A 25,834-nucleotide genomic window follows, 5' to 3' on the forward strand; every position below is an offset into this window, starting at 1 on the left:
TTCGTGCTCTGGTCCGGGAAGATCCCACATGCCGCGGAGCGGCTGGGCCCGTGAGCCATGGCCGCTAAGCCTGCGCGTCTGGAGCCTGTGCTCCGCAACGGGAGAGGCCACAGCAGTGAGAGGCCCGTGTACCGCAAAAAAAAAAAATGATGAGGGAAATGATTACCTCCAACCTGCAAAAAAAAAATCAGGCAAGATTTCATAGGCACTTGGTATTTCAGACAGGGTTTGAAGAAGAGGTGAGGTTTGCACTCATAAATCAGGGGAAGGTGTCCAAGCAGAAGGGCCAATTTAAAAGGAAGTACAGGGACTTCCCTGGTGGCGCAGTGGTTAAGAATCTGCCTTCCAATGCAGGGGACACGGGCTTGAGCCCTGGTCAGGGAAGATCCCACATGCCGTGGAGCAACTGAGGTCGTGCGCCACAACTACTGAGCCTGTGCTCTAGAGCCTGCGAGCCACAACTCCTGAGCCCTCCTGCTGCAACTGCTGAAGCCCGTGTGCCTAGAGCCCGTGCTCCGCAACAAGAGAAGCCACCGCAGTGAGAAGCCCAAGCACCGTAAAGAAGAGTAGCCCCTGCTTGCCACAACGAGAGAAAGCCCACATGCGGCAACGAAGACCCGGCACAGCCAAAAATAAATAAATAAATACATTTATCCAAAAAAAAAAAGTACAGATTAGGGAATTTTGGAGCATTTACAAGCAGGAACAAGTTTTTTAAAATCTAAAGTACATGAAAAGAAATCTTGAAGATGAGACAGGATAATCTGAGAGCAGATTATAATGAGTTTGAGGTCTTGGGTATTAGGGCAAGAGGTCTAATATTTTTTCACTAATCAGATGGAAAGTCAAGGTTTTGAGCAGGGAGAAATTTAGCTAATGTTGTGTTTCAGTAACATGGATGACTATGAGATTATTTGCGTGTTGATATGCAAGCGACCTTTGAGATACAGTTTAAGTCTCATTAAAACCCTCTCCCCTATTCCAACACATACCTGTATTGCTTCATCTGAACTTCCAAAGCTTTCTTTCGTTACCCAGGGCACTGTGTTACCACTTCTTTAAGTTAGTACGCAAAAGTTAGGCATCAAATAGATCATGTTTTTGTTAATTATCAACATCATTACCTGTGTCCCTTTCAGTACTGGGCTCATCATAAGGGCTAAATAATGTCTGCTGGTACAAGTCAACACATACCCCATAGCCCTTATGTCCCCACCTGTGAGTCCTAGAGCTGAACGCTGTTGGGTGTGCATGCTGTGGACATGTTAGTCACATACATGCACACTGCCCTAGGAGACAATGAAAACAAAACCACAAGAGAACGGCAGAGAGTGTGACTGCGTGCTTGAGAAGGGATTTATATTCCTACTTAGCTTTTCAAATCAGACTATGCTTCTAAAATATTTCAGCAGTGTCTTCATTGGTATAGATCTTCTTGGCTGGTATACAAATGAAAACAACGCTAAAGAATACACTCTGAAAGATTAGCAATTCATTTTATGGTGTTGTAAATTATTTCTAAAGATGCTTCTAGTCAGTTCTCAACATGACAGCCATTAAAACATTGTAAACACCAACTGTTACCATCTAAATCTCTCCTTAAGATTAGAGAGAAGCGGGCTGGATCAAATACATAAGGCTCAGATCAAAGAAAGTTATCAATCCAACCATTTGCCTCCTTGGAGGCTGCTACCAAAAGCCATGAGAAAGATGGCACCACTCTAATTTCATGTTTTCCAGTTTCAGCTGAATCCTCAAGCTGCCCTGTCTTCTGTCTTCTCCACACTCCTCCCAGAAGTCTATTAACATGCTCAAGTCTTGCCCTGTATAATAATCCTCCCCAACTCTGTCATTCACATATTAACAAACTTCTCCCTTTTTTCCCTTTCCCGACAGTAAGACTGTTAAAAGTACACTACTGTTTATAGTTTAGGCAGACCTATACGGGCACTGTTATAAGCACTTAACCTGTTAGGGTGGATCAGATTACCGTCTGATAAACATTCACTCCCCTACCCTTGGAGCAGAATATGTCTCTAAACAATGACTTTCGTCTTGACCACGTAAGTTAATTTGGCCAATGGATGTGAGTATAGGAGACGTGAGCAACAGAATTCAACATACTTATGAAGTTTTCTTTGCCCTCATATGCGCTTGTTATAAGCAGAGAAAAAGCATGCCTAGAGGCCACTGCCCTTTCAATCTTGACCCTAGAATGAGACATACAGAGCAGAACTGGCCCCAACAGCCTAGTCAGCCTCTCTTGGCAGAGAGGTAGAGAGAACCAGACCCACAGGAGTCTGACAGCCACAACAGGATCCTTCTCTTTATCCTAAGGCCAATGGGGGGCCTTTAAAGGATGCAGCTCCTAGGGAAAGTCATCTCCATCCCATCCAGATGCTGTTTGGGGTCCCTTTAAATCCTTCAGCATGCAGCATACTGTTATAGAAGCATGCAGTGCAACACAATAATTGTTTATGCATTTACCACACCACCAATGCCAACTTGTCCCCCTACAATGGTAACTCTAATTCAGGCTAAAGACAATAGTGACTAAGCTCTGGTAATGTCAGTGAGAGCTTAGAGGAACAGATATTTGCAATGAGGGGTCTCACCCCTTTGAACACATGACCTGAATATTTCTGAGACAGGATAAGAAAAACATCCAATGCTAGGGGAGCAATCCACAATAGCCATGCCAATCTCAGAGCAGATCCTGACTGCTTGCTGTGCAGGCAGCAGAACTGAATCTGGGAAGCAGCTGGTGCTAGAGGAGGTGGCTCTGCCAGCTGCTACTAAAATAGACCAGAGAGTAGCAGGCATTTCATCAGCCATCAACCCTCTGCCCCCATGTGCTTGGCTGACTCCTTGTTATTGAAGCCTCCACTGAAGCATCATCTCCTCAGTGAAGACATTCCTGACCACAAAATCTAAATAGCTTCCCAGGCAAACAAGACCTCATCATTCTGTTCTGATTCTCGACACACAGCACTTGGTGCTCTCTGATACTGAATGGTGTATGTGTTTACTGTCTGACTCCATCAACGAATAATTGTAAGTCGTGAGAAGAAGGAGCCTTGCCTATGTCATTGTTATAACCCTACCACAGGGCCTGGTACATGGGCAGCACTTGGTAACTGTTAAATGAATAAATGAATGAATGAGAATGGGATGTCCTCTTTTAGACACATCCTTCCCTTTGGTATTTGTTTTCCTCTGCAAGGCTGCTGCAAATGTTCCTGTTTAACAGTCATCTTCGAAGTCCACAAACATATGCAAGGTTTAATGTGTATTATGTCTCTGCATTTTTCTAAGTAAAGAAACCCTAGCTTTCATTAGACAATCAAAGGATCCATATCTGCTATGGGACTAAACTCTCCCCTCACAACCCCTGACTATATTTGGAGACAGGACCTTGAAAGAGGTAATTAGGTTAAATGAGACCATAAGGGTGGGCCTCAATCCAACATAACTGGCATCCTTATAAAAAGAGGAAAAGACTGGAGGGATGTGTATGTACACAAAAAAAGGCAATGTGCAAGCCCAGGAGAAAGGTCTCGAGAGAAGCCAAACCTGCCGACACCTTGATCTTGGGCTTCTAGCCTTCAGAACTGTGAGAAATTTCTGTTGTTTAAGATATCCGGTCTGTGGCATTTTGTGATGACAGCCCTAGGACTCTAATATAATATCCCTATAAAGTTGAGAACACCAATAAGAAGCTCCTATTTATTTGAGCAACTAAGTAGGCTATATTCCTTACATATATTGCCTCATTTCTTCATCCCCCAAATCCTGCTGAATGAATAGAATTGCTCCCATTCCACAGACCAGTAAATAAAGTCGGACCTAAACCCAGTCAATAGTTCATCTTAGCTACACACTACAATCACCTGGGGAATGTGTAAAATCACTCTTACCTGGCCAACCAGGAGAGATCCCAAGTTAATTGGTCCTCAAAGAGCCCAGGCATCTGGTACTTCTAATGATTAACCAGAATTAAGGACCACTGAGTAAGGCAATCACAAGCCCCCAAACTTTGTGATACTCTGGTTATGGGCCTCCCCAGGTTCTAACGGCAGCTACTACTGCTGGACGGTCAAAGGGTTCCCGCTCATGGTATGCTCCGTGAATCTTGGTTATTTGTCTCAGTCCACCTCCATTCGCCCCATTTCTACAACAGCCCACTATTTGCCTGGGGATAATGCCCTCCCCCTCTTCCTACTCCTTATGGTTCAGGTGGGATTTCGCCAATTCCTGAGCATAAGCACAGGCACTGGCCCTAAACCCATCAGCACTTTCCATATCCCTGACCACATGACCTATGCTGTCCAGTCAGAGAGACCTCTGCACTGGTGTGGGAAAAGATGGGTCCCCAGGAGGCTATGAGGCAGGAAATGCTATGGCAGTCCTGACCTCTCAAGATGAAAGCCTGCCTGTGAAAAGGGCTAACACAGCAGCAGAGGAGCCAACAGAAAGAAATGGAGTTCAGGTGACACAACTAGAGACCTAGCCTTGGGAAAGGTTTCATCTATATAGATCTACACCCAGGCTTCTTAGTTGGGTGAGCCAACATACAGCCTCTTCGTACTCAAGACTGGTTGAGTTGAGTTGGGTTTTCCGAGATTGCAATTCATATCGTGTGTGTCATGTGAAACACACACCTAGCCTCAGGACTAGAAGGGTCTTCAGATATCAGTGGAGTGGTTTTCTAACTTTGTGTGTTGGGTAAGGAATTTGGATTTTATCCTGAGTTCAGCAGGATGCTCCTCAAGGGTTTTAAGCCAGCAAACTGGTGTTTCAAGATTTTTCTAAAAAAAAATATACCATTTCTGTATGCAACACATTTGGGAGGCTCAAAACTGGAGTCAAAAAAATTAGACAACAGGCTCTTGGGCTCTCCTGGTGAGAAGAGATGAAGACCTAACGTAGGACAAACGTAGTGAAAATGAGAGGAGAAGGGTTTGTAAATCATTTAGATCAGGGGTTGACTAGCCTTTTCTATCAGGGGCCAGATAGTAAATATTTGCAGCTTTGCGAACCAGTGTTGCAACTGCCCAACACGGCTACTGCAGTACAAAAGCAGCAATAAATACATAAACTAATGAGCATAACTCTGTCCTAATAAAATTTTATTTAAGGCAATGGATGGTCATTTGCCAAACCCTGACTTAGACAGTAAAAAGGGTCAAACTCAGTAATTGACTGGATGTGAGGAAGGAGGGAAAGGAAGAGTCAAGGCACTGCAGCTACTGGGTTTGAGGATCTTTATGTTCTTAGTGTTTGGCCCCAGAATCATAAATTCATTGAGTTGTTGAATGTCAGAGGGTAGAAACTCATTAAAATTATATAGTTTAACCACTTCATTTTATTGGTTATGATATTGAGGGCAGGTGCCTCTGATGTAGCAGCTAGTTAGCAGTGCAGGCAGGACCAGAATTTCTAACTGGTTTCAGCCATGCCTCTATTGTACTGCACTCCTCTCTTCTGTGCTTCTAGATAAAAAAAATTTCCCTCTCTGCCTTGAGACCAGCATGTTATATGTAATAGAAATTATCATCTATTTAATAAGTAATACTAGACATCTATGATATGTCCCAGGTCCACTGAGAGACTGTCTCCCATCTAGAAACCTTAAAATCTTATCTTTGTTATACACATTTTCCCCAAGCCATTTTTGTGCTTCTGATTTTTTTTTTAGATCTGATATTTTTTTAAGTGGTTGTTAAAAATACGTCATACTTCTCTGCTCTAAGGATTATTCACTTTCTAATCTGAACAATGTTTTATGTTAAAAGCATATAAAGAATTTATTCAAGCCAAGAACTAAAGCACTGCTTATTCAGCCTCACGACAGGAAAAGAATAAATCACAGACATGCATTATCAGAATATAACCACAGTTGACTCCAATTGAAGAACAAAAAATCCTACTAAAAGCCAAGTAAAATGTCTTATGCCTGCTATGCAAAACCAAAAACCATACAAAGAAAAAGGCTAGAAGAAAATATGCCAAATACTAACAGTGGCTGTCTTTTGAAGTTGGGTCCATGGATAATTTTTTCTTTCTACTTTCCCAAGGGTATACATAGCAAGTGTCTAATTATAATTACTTTAAAAGGTTAATTTGAAAGGTAGGGAAATGTTGCTATGTTGCATTTTTTTAAATTCTTGAATTTCTAATAGTATCTTGCTGTAGGACAGTAACAGAATATAGTAAATTATGCAAAAAATTTTAAAAACCTTTAGGCTTGCAACAAACTATACTTTTAGGTCTAAAGAGCTGATAAAGCTTTATAACTGGATAAATTATTTTTTCTTCATGCCTATTGAATGATTCCTCTTTAAGTATTTCCAGACACCATATTCTCCTATTCTCCTATTTTCCTATACAGTTCCTTTTTTTCTCATCTCCTGACAAACCCGACATGGTTGGCCAACTGAGTCTAATTTCAAGTTTTTCTGAACAATTATCTTTAAACACAATTGCTGGCTTCCCTGGTGGCACAGTGGTTAAGAATCCGCCTGCCAGTGCAGGGGACACGGGTTCGAGCCCTGGTCCGGGAAGATCCCACATGCCGTGGAGCAACTAAGCCCGTGCGCCACAGCTACTGAGTCCACGGGCCTCGAGCCCGTGAGCCACAACTACTGAAGCCCACGTGCCTAGAGCCCATGCTCTGCCACAAGAGAAGCCACCACAGTGAGAAGCCCGTGCACCGCAACGAAGAGTAGCCCCCGCTTGCCACAACTAGAGAAAGCCCGCGCGCAGCAACGAAGACCCAACGCAGCCAAAAATAAATAAATAAATAAATTTTAAAAAATATTAAAAAAATAAACACAATTGCCTCATTCTCATCAGGAGCGAGGTTTTGCTCCCTTCTTGCTTCTTTCAGGGACTCCTGATCCTACTGGTGGCTCCCTGAGACTGGGAACCCAGATGTCAAAACGAAGGACAAAGGCATTATCAGGGAGCAAGTGGCCATGCCAACAGATGAGTCCTTTTGGTTCAACAGTTGGCTCTTCATAAAGGCCAGCTCAGCATCATCCAGCTCTCCTCAATTTCCACCCCAGTGTTGAAGAACTGGTGGGAAGATGCAGAGAGAAAGAGCGGAGAAAAAGCTAGTCAGGATGGAAAGAGGCAGCTGTGGGTGACCTGTGGGGACATCTCTCCACTCTAAGTTCAGAAAGACCCAGTCAGCAGAAAGGAGCAGATGGGAAAGTCTCTAGGAAGCAGTCAGCAGAATATGTGCTTAAATCAAGTTTCAAAATGCCGCCATCTGAACACACAAGTATCAGCAAGGTCCTAAGAGGAGCAGCTCTGTTAACCCAGCCAGCACTTTTCCACTTGCCCTTTTTCAGGCCAATTTATGGTTGGTGCCACTTCAACACCAACTCCTGATCTCAAATATAAAATATACTCTTGCCCCAAGAAGTTCCGTAAACAGGAAACCCTCTCTTTTGGGGTTGAATCTATGTTGGTTTGCGTGACTGCCTTGGTCAAATCTGAGGACTACACATGCACTACAACACTAGGATGGAAGTTAGGACATATAGGCTTTTTCCTACATCCTATCATACATTGTTCTAAAAGCCTGATGTGCTGAGCGAAATATGAATTCATCCCACAATTGTTTTCTGAGCACCTACTTTGTACCACGTATTTTTCCAGGTGCTCAAATACATCCATGAAAAAACAAAGATGACAACTGTAGTGGAGGGAAATTTCTGGTTAAAAGAATCCTCTTCAGAGATGGAAATTACTAGAAAATCTGCATTTAGGTTGCTAACTTTCTTAAAAATAATAAAATATAACCAGACATTGAATCTTATCTGGAAGTTAATGAGTAACAAGGCATATACCCAGCAATCATATATTGGAGTTTGAATATTGGGTCTTCTGAGTAATTAACCAGCCCAATAAAAAAAAAAAAAGACCTAAAAATCCTGACATAAAATGACCCACTCCCATGTCCTAAAAAATATCCAGCCAGTTCTTCTTATAATGAAAACCATGAATGACAGGCCTAATTTATATACAGAGAACTTTCTAATTTTTTTTAACGTGGGCTATGTGGGCAGAGAGCCTAATATCTACAAACATCTGACAACATTCAACTAAAAGACCAGAATGAATAGAAAGAAAAGCATCCTGGAAGAAATACAGAGAGTGAAGTAAACCTCAATTGAAAAAAATAAAAATGTTAGCACTAATATCTTTTCATATTTTATTGAGGATACTACATCCACAAAATAAGATTAGGATGCTGTAAAAACTTCAGGAAGCCAAAAAACATCTCTGGAAAAGTTAAAAATGATAGTAGAAATTGTAAATGCCACAGAAATTTGAAAGATAAAATTAATCTACCAGAAAACAGAACAAAAAGAACAGAGATGAGAAATAGAAAATATAGACTTCAAAAATAAGAACCAGTCCAGGAACTTCATCATCTCAAAAATAGCAGCCAGAGAAATAAAGAACAGAATGAATTGAATAAAAGGAAATCCAATAAATAATTCAAAAAAATTCTCACAAACGAATGACATGAGTTTCCACTTTGAAAAACCACTAAATACACAATGCAATGGAAAAATATAGACTCACACCAAAGTGCATTCTCATGAAATTTCTCAACACTAGGGATAAAAAGATTAAATAATTTCAAGAAAAAAATGTGTATTTCATACCAATGATCAAGAATCAGAAGGCTTCAGATCTCTCAAAACCAAAACTGGAAACTAGAAGATATTAGAGCCTTCAAAATTGTGAGGAAAGGCAATCTCCAACTTACTTTTAAAAGTCTAATCAAGTTATCAGTTAAGTACAAGGGTAGAATAAACACTTTTTCAGATATGCAAGTTCTCAAAAGTATGCTTCCCATGTACCTTTTCTCAGGAGGTAACTGGAGGATGTGCTCTATCAAAACCAAGGTGAAGGGCTTCCCTGGTGGCGCAGTGGTTGAGAGTCCGCCTGCCGATGCAGGGGACACGGGTTCGTGCCCCGGTTTGGGAGGATCCCACATGCCGCGGAGCGGCTGGGTCCGTGCGCCATGGCCGCTGAGCCTGCGCGTCCGGAGCCTGTGCTCCGCAACGGGAGAGGCCACAGCAGTGAGAAGCCCGCGTACCACAAAAAAAAAAAAAAAAAAAAAAAAAAAAAACCAAGGTGAAAACAAAGTAGGAGATAGATCTAGGATCCTAGAAGAGAGAATATAACACAAAGACACCAGGAAAGGCAACCCAAGAACAGTGGTGAAAGGAAATCCAAACATGACAGCTCTAAAGTATGTCTAGAGAACAACTAGACTTATTTAAAACAAGTCAGAATTCTTTGGGGAAATTCTCTTCAATGAGAAGAGACTGACAATACCTAATATACTAATGTATTGGGAGGAGATTTAACAGACAAATTTTTGTTTGGAATTAGCGATAAGTTTATAGGACACTAAGCAAAAACAACACATTTTAAGCAATTTTTAAAAAAAAGATCATGACATTTTAAAATTATGTTCACAAAGCTAATAATAATAAAATCTAGATTTTAAGTTTATAAAGTGCTTATATCACACTTTCTTGCACATAGTAAGTACTCAAAGAATTTAGATACTATGATGATGATTTTAACAATACATACATACACAGGCTTCATTCTCAGCTTCTTTTATTAAGTGGCCTCAGACAAATTACTTACCCAATGCCTGTTTCCTCATACACAAAATGAGAATAAGTACATTGTAGTAGGCATTAGAGAAAATGGTTATAAGCCACACCCTTGGTATAAAGTAAACATTTAATAAATGGTAGAGAACATTTATCTGTCTATACCTGTATATAAAATATCTGGGTACGTTTCATCATCTGAAAATGTAATCCTAACATAAATATTTAATACTTAGAACACAGATACATAGTACTGAACATAAGAACTGCAATGATTCTGAATCAAAGATTACTTAAAGATTTTAGAACACTGAGAATAAAAATGGCTGGCAGAAAAAGGAACGAAGCTGTGCTATTTGCAGAGACATGGATGGACCCAGAGACTGTCATACAGAGTGAAATAAGTCAGAAAGAGAAAAACAAATACCATATAATATTGCTTATATGTGGAATCTAGAAAAATGATACAGATGAACTTATTTGCAAAGCAGAAATAGAGACACAGATGTAGAGGAAAAAAATGTATGGATACCAAGGGGGGGTAGGATGAATTGGGAGATTGGGATTGACATATATACACTACTATGTATAAAACAGATAACTGATGAGAACCTGCTGTATAGCACAGGGAACTCTACTCAATGCTCTGTGGTGACCTAAATGGGAAGGAAATCCAACAGAGGGGATATATGCATACGTATAGCTGATTCACTTTGCTGTACAGCAGAAACACAACATTGTAAAGCAACTATACTCCAGTAAAAATAAAAAAAGATTAAAGAGTAAGAAATACAGCTTTAAGTATATTACCTAAAGTTATAAAAGTTAACCAATAAAAGGAAAAAAAAAGAATAAAAATGGCTGAACTGCTTCCACTGTATAACAAGAAGAAAACATCAATGAAACATGAGGGAATAACTAGACAGACTAACATTAGGGAATAACTAGCTAGATCAAAATAAAACCCCGGAAGAACAGGATGGGTAGAAAACTTTGTTAAAGAAACATACTGAAATTTACAAGTATAAAATGTCTTGGCAATAACCAAATAAAAGTAGTGCACATTAATCAATAAACTGTAATAAAAGTTGATGGGCATAACTAAAGAAAATTTTACAAGTGTGAGTTCTACAATTAACTTGGATCCTGTCCTCCTCTTGCACAGACCTCTCATGCCACCTAATACAGATATACCTTTCATTATAAAAGGTAAGTGTTTTCTATGGCTCTGACCTTGACAATGACCATCAACAAGTTACAGGAACAGAGCTGATAGAATGTGATGGTACCTTGTGAAACATGGGCAGAGTTATGTATTTGTTGCCCTCTCAAGGGCTCCCTTCATCGCCCTCATTAGTGCTGTATCTAAAGAAAATGAGATTGATCACTGTGCTTACATTTTTTAAGAAGGAGGAGGGAGAATAAAATGCATTAATATTTTATCAAGAATTAAACAGCTATTAAGATTTCCTACAATGACTTACGTTAAACCAGATATAACCAGTAACCTACATAAAGTCCAAGAGGAAATATGAACTCTCCCAGGGTGTATCTACTGGGTGTATCAGGGTGGCCTACTTGTTTAATGGCAACAGAATGGGCACTGAAGTCATCTGAACTTGGGTTTGAATTCTTGCTCCATCACTTACCAGCTGCTGATTTGGAGGAAATTATTTAATCTCTTTGGGCCTTAATTTTGGCATGCAGGAAATGAATATTAACCACCATCTTATAGGATTATTGGGAACAGGCACGGTATTCAAAACCACCAGTATGGGGGCTTCCCTGGTGGTGCAGTGGTTGACAATCTGCCTGCCAATGCAGGGGACACGGGTTCGAGCCCTGGTCCGGGAAGATCCCACATGCCGCGGAGCAACTAGGCCGGTGAGCCACAACTACTGAGCCTGTGCGTCTGGAGCCTGGGCTCCGCAACAAGAGAGGCCACGGTAGTGAGAGGCCCACGCACCACGATGAAGAGTGGTCTCCACTTGCCACAACTAGGGGAAGCCCTCACACAGAAATGAAGACCCAATACAGCAAAAATAAATACATTAATTAATAAACTCCTACCCCCAACATCTTAAAAAAAAAACAACACCAGTATGGCCTGAACCCCCATCCATCAGAAGAGTCCTTCGCTATCAACCACCAGTACAGCTGCACCAGGGTACGCTGGCTAAAGAGCAACCCCAACTGCTGGTATCAGCAAGTGCCTAATAAATGCTGGCTACTGTTACTCGTGGTTTCTTATTTCTGTGCTTAAGATTTTTTTCTTTCTATGGTAAATAGGAAGAATTTTCATACCTGAAAAAAGTGTTTTTAAATATTACTTTAATGTAACTATTTAGAAGATATGATTATAGAGACTCAACAAAATACTGGGAGAGAAAAAGAGGAACTTACCACTTGAGCCAGAGATTAGGTGCCTCCAGAGAACTACATGACCTCAGGCCCCATTCTGGCTGCCTTCATCCATAATTGAAGAAAAATTCTGGATCCCTCTTAGACCACCCCACTTCAAATTAGGCACTGCGCCATGCCTTCCAAATCTTGGCAGCAATGACAGAAGCCATGGTGAAAAAGACTTGAGACACCAAGCTCTAAATCTAAGCTCTGCCGCTAATGAGTTGTGACCCTGGGTAAGGGAGACTTCACATCCTTATTTATGAAATGGGAACAAGAGTGCCTGTTCCAGCTGCCAACAGGTCAGCTGTGGCTCAAATGAGAAGCTGTACTTTGGAAGGCACAGGGTGCTGTGTCAAGCCAGGGCAGTATGATTACGATGATGATGGCCTTGGGGTGAGCCCCAGCAAACGCACGGGTGCCAAAGCTATCAGCTATTGAGTTTCAATTAAGAAACCCTGGCCAGGCAAAGCAGTCAGAGGGAGGCAGGGGCTTCATGGGGTTGTAGAGAGGCACTTAGCAAGCAATAGAATGAACATCAGCAAGGGAAAATCACTCTTCCTTACCATTAGAGTCAGGGACAATGGCCTCAGCACCCTGGAAACCTAAATCTTATGGCCTTTAAAAGCAGAAAGGGGGCAGGAGACAGAAGGAAATGGAGATGACGTTCCCGTCTTGGCAAAACTGTGAAATTGGCCAAATTTATTTTCAGCATCTTTTCACCTTTCCTTTCTGACATCACTCCTACTTGCTGTTATTTTCCTGAAACCCTATACCCTGGCTGTAGGATCAGAGTGCCCTTGTGGTACCTGCTGACTGGCCTGTGCACCCAACCCCTGCTCCACCCCCGCCCCAAGGCCTAAACTCTCCAGAAAAGGACTCATGTTCCGAAAATTATACCCTCCCAACATTTGAGAATTAGGAGTCCTCTGATTCCATCCTTGTCCTACCTGGAGTTAGTTATTACAAAATAAACTCACATACAAGAAACTGTCAGTGACCCACATGTTCTTATAGATCATCCTTTAAAAATTTTTATCAATATAACTGACATAACAGTGTATTAGTAGGCGACTGTTGAATAGTCTCACTTTTAAAGAAAATTCTGAAGATGATAATGTCTTCATCCAGTATTCCCCAAAGTGTCCTAACTAGGAAATTGGATGAACATCTTTTGTTTTTAATCAAATTCCAGCTTTACCAAGTACTAGCTGAGTGAGTTAACATTTCTGTGCCCGTTTTGTTATTTGTAAATAGGGCGGATAATGGTACCTACCTCACAGGATTCATGTGAAGTTTAATGAGTTAATATATGATAAGTAGTTATACTATGTGATAGGCACTGTTCTAGGTATTAATTTTTTAATAGTCATGTTTTTATTTTAAAGTTACAACACTCCTATCTGTATCACCCACCCTTTCCAGAAAGAACACCTTCTCCAAGAGATAATACATCTAAACTCCAGATGGCCCTTGCTCTAACAGTTATCTCTTTTATCCTTTGTATCCTCAAAATCTCTCTCTCTACTGGGTCAATGTACACACAATCTAGAAACACTCTCAAATATTTCATAGCTTAAAAAATAAAGGCTTTCTTTGAACTGCTTCCCATCTAGGTTAGACCCCCGTCTTCCTTCTTCCAGTTTCTCACCATATCTACAACTCCTTTGACCTTGATCTCTCCTTGCCATAACTGTTTCTCCCTTCTTTCCCCTTCCATACATTTTCTTTCCATTTCTATACATTTGCATCAAGAGTTCTTCCTTGACACCCCTGAAGTATTATGATGTGGATTTGCCTTCCCATTTCATCCGAATGCCAACCCCCTGGGCAATTCCCAGCACACGTCTTGCTGGCGGTCCTAGTGCATGAGGTGATGCTGAGACGCTCCACTCTGAAATGGTGCCCCTACCTCCACTGGCTGCTTCTTCCCATCTCCTTCAGCCTCTTCTTCCTCATCCCATCCCTTAACACTGCAGGTGCCTGGTGGTCATGCTCTTCTCACAGGAGATCTCCCTCTCTCGCCCACCTATTCTCTTGCCTTAGATATGTACACAGAAGGATGTGAGAAGCACAACATGTGAACATGTGGAGGAAAGGCCTTCGAGGTAGGAAGACCAGCATAAACCACAGGGGAGCGATTCCAGGTGCCCTGTGAGCCAGCAGACAGCTGATCGCTGGGCCCCTTAAATACAAGGGAAGTTTCCTAAGGGAAAAGGGGTGGGAGATCAGCCTGGAGCAGGAAGGCTATGACACTCTGGGAAGGTCCCTGACTGCTTTAGAGTTTGAGCTAGATTTTATTGGCAGTGCAGCACCCCTGAAGAGTTGGGAGCAGTTAAGTGGCTGCCGCACCCTATAACTACACGATCTCAAATCCTATGTTTTCTCCCCTATGAAATATTTCTCACATCTGGTCTTCCGTTCCTTTGTTTTCCGTTACCTTATTATCCCTTCAGCTTCCTTGTTTTTTCAGTTTCTCCAGGCTATGATCAAACTTTCCACAGCAGTTAAATGTTTAAAAAAAAAAAAACCGATAAGAACTTCTCATGGGGAGTTCAGGGCAGTGGGAGGGCCATTGCTGTGGGCATGGTGGCTCCCCTGATTGACAGCAGGGCCCTCTACACTGCCCACCCTGCCCATGTCCATACCGTTTTTACTTTTTCGAAACCCGAGCCTTGAATATGAAGCAACTGTAAGCCCCATGAGGGGAAGGTTCGTGGCCTTACATTCTTTTATATCACTCGGTGGATCCCGTGTACAGAGCTGAGCTTATCACAAGTGCACGATGAATATTTGTTATTCAAGTAAAATAGAAATGCACACTAATTGTGTGGGGCACATAAGTGAACGTGGAAAGTCTCATGGGAAAACAACAGCCACAGCAAAACCCCAAAGACCTCGGGCTCCTTACACAGAGAGAGGGAAGCTAAAGTGTAGAGAGCCAAGATCAAGATAAATGCCTTCTCAGAGATTTGATCTAAAAACCTGGAATAGTTTTCCCTATTGTAGAGCCCAAATAAGCAATGTTTTGTTTATTACACTGTTTTTTCCCCCCTTCAGTTACTAATGTTCCTGATAGACAGCTACTAAGCCAGAACCAAACTACCAAATTAAAACAAAACCAGAAAGCAACACAGGATGGTGAAAAAGCATGGACTCTAGAATATGGCAAAGTTGGCAACAAAGCCCTGTCCTGCCAGGAATTAGCTGTGCAGCCTTGGAAAAATTATCAATACTTATCTTCTCTGGACCTAAAGTCTCTCAGTTATTGGCTGGGAAAGCCACCTATCCCACTGCATTATGAAAACTAATGTTTGGAGAATGGCCATCAAGAAGCTGGCTCAGAGTAGTCAGAAGTAACTAACAAAAAGATATTAGTTCTCTTGTTTACTCAACAAATAGTTGTGCGCTATGTGCCAGACATAGTTGTAGGCACTAGAGGTTTATCAGAATTTAAAAGTCAAATGGATGTTCTCATGGAGATCATCATGCTCATCCTTAGTCCCTGGAGAAAAGAATAAAAGCCCCTGTCCCCTTTGCCATGAAAAATACACATAATGTCCATATATATATTGTGCATATAGTTTAAGGGGGTCAAGGATCCCATGAGACCTTCAGTCCCCTCTTGTGATCTTAGATTAAGAATCCTGTCTGCATACCAGCATCTCCAAATATGCTTATTAAGAATGACTCAGGCCATGTGTTAGATTCAAGGCCCCATTTCTGACTTATTAAAAAATACCATCCAAGTGCCCCAGAAGAATCTTCAAGGAAACACTACGTAAGCAGATCTGTCTTCAGAACACCTGCTTTTCCTAAGTTTATCCACGGTATTATAGGACTATAAATCAAACCCTGCTAGAGACTGGCATATATTAGATGCTCGGTAAATACCTGTGAATGTAAAATGAAGGACATTCTATTTCCAACCTACAGTAAGTCAATGCTATACCTACCTAAATTTCCTAGATGACCCTTAACACCAAACTCCAGACAAAATCAAGTGCAAAGTACATCTACTGAAGCCTGGTTAGTATTATATTTTCGCCTCCATGTAATGCACAGGCACCTTCTCAAATGAAAAACACGAAAACCCTATACTGATATTTTACAACCTCAAACGGGGTAGCATAGTGTTAAGGCAACCACGTATCATAGGGATTCTGTCGCTATCCTAAATTCCAATATCCCATCCCACGGTCCCAGAGACCAGTGGGAAATCCTCATGTGTCCATACCCAAATTATACCTCCAAGGCCATGTTTTGCATTTGGAAGCAATTCTGTTATCAGGCCCTCTACCCAATTTGTGGCTGAGCAAAATGTGGTCTTTGGGAACAGTGCTTGGTTTACCTGCAATGATGAAGGGAGAGCTCATGGCCCAATTCTCAATCAGAATCACACACAGCTGCAAAACAAGCCTGGCCGCTGCCATACCCAAAAATTTAAATCACTCTAGAGACTGGGTCAACTAACCTTTTCTTAGGCTTCATAAAATGGAGTCCTTGGCGCCTGTGACGACTCACCTTGGTGGGCAAGACCAATTCCTTCCAGGGACAGGTTAAGTGTTTCCTGCTCCAGTTAAACTCACTTTCCGTGGCCTCTCAAACATGGTCTTCCCTTTCTTGTCTTCATGTTCTTACCCAAATTTCCTCCAAAGGTAAGCCCTCCCTCATCTAGGCTGCTTTTCTTACCTGTTTTGCCACAATAACCAAAAAAAAAAAAAAAAAAAAAAAATCAATATCCAGAACTTGATGGCAAATTCCTGTTACTGTGCATTATAAAAGGGAATTTAAACAGCTTTCTTTTGGATGCAAAACCAGTGGTATTTCTAGGCTATATCCATCCTTGAAGTCTGGACTAACCTGGAAACCAGGGTGTATATCTGCCATTGCTATACTTGTGTGCTCTTCTGTAATATAGGTCAAGGAACCCACTTCTGGAAAACTGTTTCCTTCTAATCCCATCCAACCACCTGCTTAGTGTCCGTTCTCTTATTCTTGTGAGGTCCTCATTATCAGCAGAGGATTTGTAGAAAAAAAAAAACAAACTGAGGAAAATACGTGTGAGACACAGTAACTTTAGAAAAGTTTGACAGTTTCTTATAAGTTAAAACACACTATGACTCCAAAATTCCACTCCTAGCTATTTATACAAGAGAAATAAATATGTTCACAGAAAAACCTGCATGCAACTGTTGACAGTGACTTCTTCACTATTACCCCAAACTGGAAACAATCCAAATGTATGACTGGTGAATAAACTGTGGTACATCCATCCAATGGAATACTACTCACCACTTAAAAGGACTGAATGATTGATACATGCAACAACATGGATGACTCCCAAATGCATTTCACTAAATGAAAGAACTCAGATTCAGATGACAACATAGTACATGATATCATTTATATAACCTTCTGGAAAAGGCAAAAATATAAAGACAACTCAGAGCAGTGTGTGTCAGGGGTTGTGAACAGAGTAAAGGGTAACTAAAGGGCACAAGAAAACTTTTTGGGCTGTAGGAACGGAACTTGATTGTCTTGGTGGTTACAAGACTAAATACATTGTATACATTTGCCAAAACTCAAAGAACTTCAAAAGGTAAATTTTACTGAATGTAAATTATACCTAAATAATCTGATTTTTAAACTTTTTTAAAGTACTAATATAGAACATGAAGAAAAATCTTGAAATAGGGACTCAAGTTTCCAAACTTAATAGTGAAACAGTCTGAATGATCCTTTATCTTGAAAGGAGAAACGGAGAAGTTTATCTCCCATTTAACCAAACTTATAGTTGTAAATGTGGGTTAATTCTTAGAACAAAAACCAAAAAAAATCAATCGTTTGTTACATAATTCCTGCAACAAGATTTATGTCAGCAGGACAAAATGTTTTTCATTTCATGTTTGACTTTTCACAGCCCATTTATAAAGATCATTTTTTCCCCAAAGTATTTCAGGGCATCACTTTTCACCAAAGACTTCTCCTAATCCTTAGGTGGTCTAATATTTTTCTTTGGTTCCTACCAAAACAGTGTCTTAGGTCAATTTTCTCTTCTTTAATGGTTACCTGGCCTAACTCAGCCAAATCTTAATTGGGTCACAGCTGTGTGATTCCGTCAGTTTTCCAATGTCACTTTTTCATAAGAGTCCATGAAATTTTTTCCTCTTTTGCATGGCCTGAAATTTCTCTTTGCAGTCGATTTACATACACATTGTATGACTGGGCAATTATCCGACCATCTAAGAGAGCCCAGCCTACAAAACTGTGGGTGTTAAGTGGACAGTAAATTTTTGGTGGGGAGAGATTATTTAAGTGTTGAGTCTCTAATGAATAAATACACTCATATTATGATCACTTTTACTTTTCGCTGCTAACTCATAACTTCAGGGAATTACATAATGAATACCATTCCTTTCTTAGCAACTACAATTATACCAGACACTGTACTACCACAGGGCCATAAAAATGGCTTAGATGCTATCTTAAACGTGGCAGGAAGACAAGGAAAGACAGCAGCATCACCATCATCTTGTCCAATATTTGCTTAGTGTTTATTGAGCAACTACCAAACCAGGTCCTAAGAGCTTTGATACTGACTGAACCCTCTCAACACGCCTACAAGGTCATCGCTACTAATATCCCCATTTGACAGATGAGCAGAGAAGTCTCAGAGCTGCTCAGGCCCACAGCGCAGGCCCTTGGCAGGGCTGGGGCTCACACCCAATCTGCCTGCAGAGCTCGTACGCTTACAGACAGCACTGTGCGTACTACAGCTCCCATGGTGGGGCACCAGCAGGCCTGAGCTCATTCTGTACCTATGGCCAATCCACAAACATCAAATCCCTGAAGACGTGGTGTTTACTGGACCGAACGGCACCAAACACCTTCTAGAGCATCAAGGGCAGCCGAGAAGCAAAAGAATTGAACTTGCCAGCTGGCTCCTCCCAGCCCCAGGTGCCCTTGGAAAAAGGCTGCAGGAAGAAGGCCGTGGGGCGGCCACCCCTGTCACCTGACAAATGCCACCCCTGTGTGCTCTTCCCTGGGGGGGCAAGCTATACGAGCAGCTTCGTGCACCCACGCGTTAGAAAAATCAGACTAAATATAGCCAAGTTTGCTCTCATGAGCCAGCTCTGAGCTGCTACATCCACATCAGAAAACTGGGGAAGAATCAGTTTGATTTACAGCAGAGCAGCTTTCCTTGCTTGCTCTTGTAGCTACAAAAGGACCATGGGCAAGATCCAACACGGCTGCAGGGAGTGCTGGAGGTCTGGCCAAGCAGATAATCGAGCCCACAGGGAAAGGAATGTACCAGACGTGAGAGGAGCATCCTCATTAACTTTCCTGCCCATGGAGGGCTAAATGACCACAACACCAGGACTTGGGGGGTGGCACACATTCCACATACAGCCCTCTCTGTTCCACGCCCTTCCCCCATTCCCCACCCATCAGTATTGTACTCAACAGCTCACTCAAATGCTATCCCCTTGGTTAGGCCATCCCATCCTGTCCAATTCAGAACCAAATGCTCCATTTGTTCTCCAACCGCCCACGTTATGTTGCTTGTACTTTTATTTAGCACTTATATCATGCAGCCTAATCTGTCTCCAGCCAAGTGGAGGCGGGGGACAGCTAAGCTTCCTCCTTAGTGGCCCCCCCAAATCTAGTGGAGTTCCTTGCACACAGGAAGTGCTCTCCTGCTTATCAACAGCAAATGCAAAACCTGCCTGAACGCCAGGAAAAGGGAGTTTGCAATTTTCTTCATTAAACGCACAACGTCTGACGCTCAGTCCCCAGAGTTCAGGCACAGGTTTCAGATCCCAGGCTGTCCCTGCTGCGATGTGTCCCACGGCATATTACGGATCACAGCTACACCGGCAGAGGTTCTACACCACCTCCCCCTTGTTAGCACCAGCCCTAGTTCCTTCTGGCCCGAGAGCACAGCAAGACAGACAAGAAAGAAGGGTGGGCTGAAAGGAATTAGCAAGGGCGTGGCCAGGTAACAGCAGGGTTAGACTGAAGCCCTGTCTGAACCAGTTAGAGGTCACGGAGAAGAGCTGGGAGTGGCAGGAACTCCTGCCGCAGCAAGTGCAGAAGCAGGCTTGGGACCCCACCTCACCCTCACGCACAGTCACTGGACGGGAGTTTTCCGCGAAGGCTTCATATTCACCACTCTCATGTCCTAAAACAGAGTGATGGATACAAGCTGCTGCTGCAGGACAGTCAGATCTCGTGGGCTAGAGAACAAAATAAATATTAGAAGAAAAGAATAAAAGACCCTGGGTGAAAAGTGAAATGAAAGAGAACCGAGTAGCAGGTAGTTGAACACTAACACAGGGATGCTGCACGGAGCTGAGAGGGAAGCGTGTTGACAGTCGCGCTGCTTTTACAACAAGCACTCTGCAAGTGAACGCAGCTGGGAGTTCTTCTTGGCGGGGTGTATAGGGGCTACCACAGAAATCAGATGCACTCCTTAGCCTACCCATTCATTCATTCAGTCTGCCATTCATTCATTGATTCATTTGTTTAACAAACCTCACATGGAGTCTACCATGGGCCAGGCATAAGGCACCGTGCCTGCCCTCAGAAAGCACCACCAAGCAGAACTGCACGTAAACCTTGTTCTCAACATGGAAATGCAGTTAGAAAAAACTGGAGGCAGGCTAGTACCAGGAGAGCCACCGTCCTCCTTACGTCCCGTGTCACAGGGGCAATCCAAGAGAATGGCACTGCTGGTCCCTCTCCGCCCTCTATGGGCTCTCCTCTGGCGAGGAGACAAGTGGTGACGTGAAAGCCCGTGAAAGGGAACAGTGCATCTGGAGTTGGGGGCTCTCTCCCTCTGGGTCCCAGATGCCTGCTGCAGGAGCCCATCTTCTCTCTGCTGTCCAGGCTGCCAGTGTTACAGAGGCAGGCGGTCCTGTGAGGGGTAAACTCGCTGCTGGGGTACAGTAGTAGCAAACCCACTTTACCATCCGGCCCAAAGTCAGGAAGAATAACCCCTGCACCCTTGTAATCAAGATGACGTCTTTATCCCCCTCTGTGATTGTGACTCAGTTCCGAATGCCAGCAGGGTACAGAGTCATCATTTACGATTGCTTCTCTTTGCCACGAGGTTCCGAGGTATCTTGTTTTCCCTTTTTTCCCCAGCCGCTGTTACGATTACTTATCCCTACAATATTTTGGTGATGGGAAGTTTTGTTCTCTTTTACAGGAGAAAAACTATAGAACTTGAGCACTGAATGACTAATCAGAGGCCATTTGATGAGTCAGTTTGTTCACTTTCGATGTAAAATGTGGATCCCTTAGCCCAATGTCATTCAGAGCACATAGCCTACAACTGGAAATCTTTTTGGAGGGTGGTGAATATTGAGACTCGTCTTTCTGCCATGGAAGAGGAGTTATTATTATTCTATTAGATCTGGAATAGAAACACTATGTACAAAATGTATCCACTCCATTTTCTTATACAGCTGAGGATGAAGCAAGGAGGAGAGGAAATGTGGACCAGGAGTAGGAAAAGCCTTCTCTTGCTCTGGGGCGTTTATATGTCACTCATGAAACAATTACTGAGGTCCAAATAAGTGCCAGACACCAATCTTGGAATACAGAGGTGAATACAATACTATGCCTGATGAATCCACTTTTTTCTTCTCCCTTCAACCCATTAATATTAGAAAACAGTGCCTCAGTGAAGACAACTTTCTACACAATCTGTCCATGGAGAAGGGATTACTCTCGGTTTCTACAGGCTACCTCCTTTCTAGAGCTCCTAGTTCTCCAGCTATTTGGAGTAATTTCTTATAATTTTTTAAGACAATGGATGCCAATACAATCCCAATCTGAATGCAGACCATAAGGTGGTCTGTGGCTGGAAAGCACAGCTTTAAGCTGCCCATAAATATAAGGCTTAGGTCACAACCAGGTTAGGGAGTAGACATAGGATGCTGTAATTAATTCAAAGAAAGCCTAACCCAGGGTAGCCACAAAATAACTCCAAGCTACAAGTTTAGCAAAGTGAATGAGCCCTCTTTTTCATCTTAAACTCCAAGTTACAAGTTTAGCAAAATGAATGAGCCCCCTACTTGCTTTTAACACTTTTACAAGTTCAAGCTTACTTAAGAAAACAGGTTACACATGGTAAGGGAAAAAAAAAAACTTCTAGGGCCTCCCTGGTGGCGCAGTGGTTAAGAGTCCGCCTGCCGATGCAGGGGATACGGGTTCGTGCCCCGGTCTGGGAGGATCCCATATGCCGCGGAGCGGCTAGGCCCGTGAGCCATGGCCGCTGGGCCTGCGCATCCGGAGCCTGTGCTCCGCAACGGGAGAGGCCACAACAGTGAGAGGCCCGCATACCGCAAAAAGAAAAAAGAAAAAAAAAAAAAAAAAAAAAAAAAAAAACCTTCTAATTCGCTACTAATTACAAAGACTGGCATGAATAAGTGAAAATTCAGGATACAAAACAGGTTGCAAACAGTACCGCTTTTTTTTTTTATAGGAGAAGGATGGGAGTGCAAGTAATATTTACTGAGAATCCATGTCCTAGCCACTCTTAATAAGCCTTTATTTAATCTTCACAACTTTAGTGGGACCTAAACAGTAGTGTGCCCATTTTTCCCAGATGCAGAAACTAAACCTCAGATGTTAAGCAACATGTATTATATTTCCTATTCCATTTCCTCTGGCAATATTCCTTACTCTCTAAATCAGTGTTTCCCAGTGAGCTTGGGGAAACTGGCTGTTCCTTGGTTTGGGGTTGGGAACTTTGTATGAGACAACCACGCATACAGGACACTTAGCATCTCTGGCCCATGGGCATGAAATTATTAATACTAGCCCCTGCATATCTCAAACATGCCCTAGGAGGACAATGTCCCTCCTCAGGTGAGAGCCACTGCCTTCCAACCTCTCAAAGGTTCCTTATTTTATGGCATTTGGGCTCCTAAGAAAGCCCCATGCACCCTTATGGAGTCAGTTACAAAAGCTCCATGGATTTATTTCCCATGCATTTCATGAGCATTTATTGAGTAGCTATCATGGGTCAGGTAGTGTACTATTGTCTGGGAGTATAAAGTCAAAGAGTACATGGTCCCCACTCCCCAGGGGCTGTAGTCTTCGAGTCTAGTGAGAGACATTAAGTACGGCAAGTGTTAAATATAAGCACAGGTGCTGAGGAGACAATGCAGGAGGCACCTCCCACAGACCAGGCAGAGCGCTCAGAAGGCAGAGGGAAGGGAGGGTTGAGACAGGTTCCCAGAGGAGGTAAAGTTTTCCCTGAGCCTTGAAAGGCCAAACGAGAGTAGTTAGGAAGGGCCAAGTTCAAACCAAGAGAGCTGCCTTTGTAAAGACCAGAGATAGGAATATTTGCAGTCAAAGTTTAAAATATTCCCTTTATTCTTCAAGTTGAGGCCTCATTGGGATTCAAACTCAGGATCTCCCGTTTACTAGACAGGCACTTTAACCAAACAAGTCACTGGAAAATAAAATAAGCTCTCCACAGTCCAGGCATACTTCCTTTCAAAGCCTTTGTTTTCGTAAGGTCTGGCTTCGCTGGTATAATAACCCATCAGACAAGAAATATGACTAATTCTATACTTCTTCCAGCGAGCAGGAAATTGCTTTCAAGTACATCATGGACTGGCAACCAGTGGGGGTGCCCTTCACTTGAGGACACAGAAGAGTGAGGAAGAGAAGAGATAATGTCATCTGAGGGGTGAGGTACAGAGGTGCCAGTAGGTCAACTTGCCCTTAGCCCAGAATGAACTTTATCTTGTGTTTTTTTTTCATCTAAAGTCTCGTCTCTGTTACCATCAACTGTAACAATGCAAAAAGCCAGATTCTCACCCTATTATTACATTTGCACAGAAAACTTTGGTTGTTTTTTCAAAGCCATATATATGAGATTTATATATGTGTGTATATAGATTTATATATATATATATATATAAATTTAACAGCCAAATATATAAGAACAGTAAACGTAGGTAGATAGGTGGATAGAAGTGCCCAGCTGGGGATCTCTGAAGCTGAGACAGCCCAAAAGTAACAGTTTCCTGAATTACTGGGGGCTGACCACAAGAGCTGGGTTATTGCTACTTCAAGTTGTTAAGTAATTACCAAGAGAGCAAGGGTCAGATTAGTTCAGTTGCTCTCACCTGGGGCGGGTAGGGGAGAGGGACGCCAGCAGACCCTTGTGGTTCCTTCTTGCTTTCAGCCTCCAAGGAACAGGCTCACTTCCCCTTGGCAAGGAGTCTGCTGCAGCTGGCGGGCATGCCCTCTTTTTCCAACACCAGCTTCCCCTCTGACCTGAGCCACACTCAGAGGCTATAATTCTGCAGATGAACTTAAACTCCCCTTTAGTCCCATGATCATTTCAATTTATCATTCAGGCACAGTGTGACTGCTCGTTTGACATCACAAACACGTCTGGCCCACATATTTTTTCCCAGAAACTACCCTCAACAAGAAAGCCAGTCTTCCAAGGTGAGAGCATCTGAAATGAAAACTTGGGATCCCACACAAACCGCCTGTCCCTGCTTTCAACCAGGCAGTTCAAAGGTGGCAACATCATAGAGCCCAAACTGCAAAGCCAAAGACCAAAATTATAGGAGGAAAGCAGAAGGTGGGCTTCAAAGAAAAGCATTCACCCCAATGGAAGAGGTTGGCTGTCCTTATCCCTGGCTGATTCCATTTCGTTTCTGTAAACTTTGCTAACCTCGGGAGGGCTGTAAAAAGAGACAGGTATAGGGACACCTCCACCCTCTGGGTACATCTGCTGCTAATCGCTGCTGCGTACACACGACGAGGGGCCCTCGACCCAATAGCAGTCCATGCTTCCCGATGACGCACCTGGCGAGGGTCTTCTCCCATGTGTGGAGGCCAAAGTGAGCATCCTCAACCTCGAGGCCACCGAGCCGGCCCTGGCGGGATGCGGCAGCGAAAAGGGCACCTCGGGGTTGAGACCTCCAAGCGCTCTCTCAGGCTTTCCCCCCATATCCAGCACATCATTTCGCATTAGGGACACTCTTCGCCTCCAACCCGAGAGCGCTGCGCATCTACCTGTCTTTCCAAAGTAACTGAATAAAGCACCTACTGGCCCTCCGTGGCTCAGGTGAGTGCCAAGAGGTGTAAGAGGAAAGGGCCCGCTTGCCACCACCCACTTTCCTCTCCTCCCCACGTTCCCCAAGCTTCATCGGGGATGTGTGTATCGGGGTGCGCGGGTTAAGAGGGGGCTTAAAATGCCCAAGCGTCCCTTACCTTCCACAGCCATTCTCTCAGAGCGTCCCTAACGCATGCATAATTTTCTGGGCCGAGATACTCCTCCTGCCCCGCGCTCCCCTCCCTCCTCGCGCTTTCGCCTAAATATTCTGCGCTCATCTGCTCCCGGACCAACCTGCCGCGGTCACGCAAAGCGAGGCTGGCGGCTCCCGGCTCGGCGCAGAGCAGCCTGGGAATTGTAGTCCTCTCTCTTTCCTCCGACCCGGGAGACCACCCCGAGTCCTGAGAAGGGCGCGGCCCCGCCTCCACACTGGGATGGCATCGCCGGCTTCATCGGGCCCAGGTAGAGAAATCCCTCTTGGCGGGGCGGGGGGGTGGGTCTCATGAGTAGACCCGGGGACCCTGGGAGGTAGCTGGGACTACATTTCCCAAGATGCCGTGCGCTGGATTTCGTTCCGCGCCAGGAGCAGAGACCCGTGATTGAGCTCTTCCCTGTTGATTAGAAGCGGGTAAGCACCTGGCCGGGCTCGTGCGGGAGGCAGGAGGCGGCGGGGTTTGTGGTGTGA

At 43.3% G+C, this 25,834-nt stretch overlaps 1 protein-coding gene across 1 annotated transcript in view; it reads right to left on the reverse strand.

The window, feature by feature from the left end:
• The window catches only part of SAMD12 (sterile alpha motif domain containing 12), a 248,932-nt gene extending 223,541 nt beyond the window's left edge, over positions 1–25,391 (reverse strand). The window contains exon 1 of the mRNA XM_060115731.1: positions 25,308–25,391. Coding sequence (XP_059971714.1) covers positions 25,308–25,320 — 13 coding nt within the window. The 5' untranslated portion in view covers positions 25,321–25,391. The remainder of the gene's footprint in view (positions 1–25,307) is intronic.
• Positions 25,392–25,834: the final 443 nt, after the last annotated feature.

This window comes from Mesoplodon densirostris, chromosome 13, assembly GCF_025265405.1.
Source record: "Mesoplodon densirostris isolate mMesDen1 chromosome 13, mMesDen1 primary haplotype, whole genome shotgun sequence".
NCBI classification, from domain to species: domain Eukaryota; kingdom Metazoa; phylum Chordata; class Mammalia; order Artiodactyla; family Ziphiidae; genus Mesoplodon; species Mesoplodon densirostris.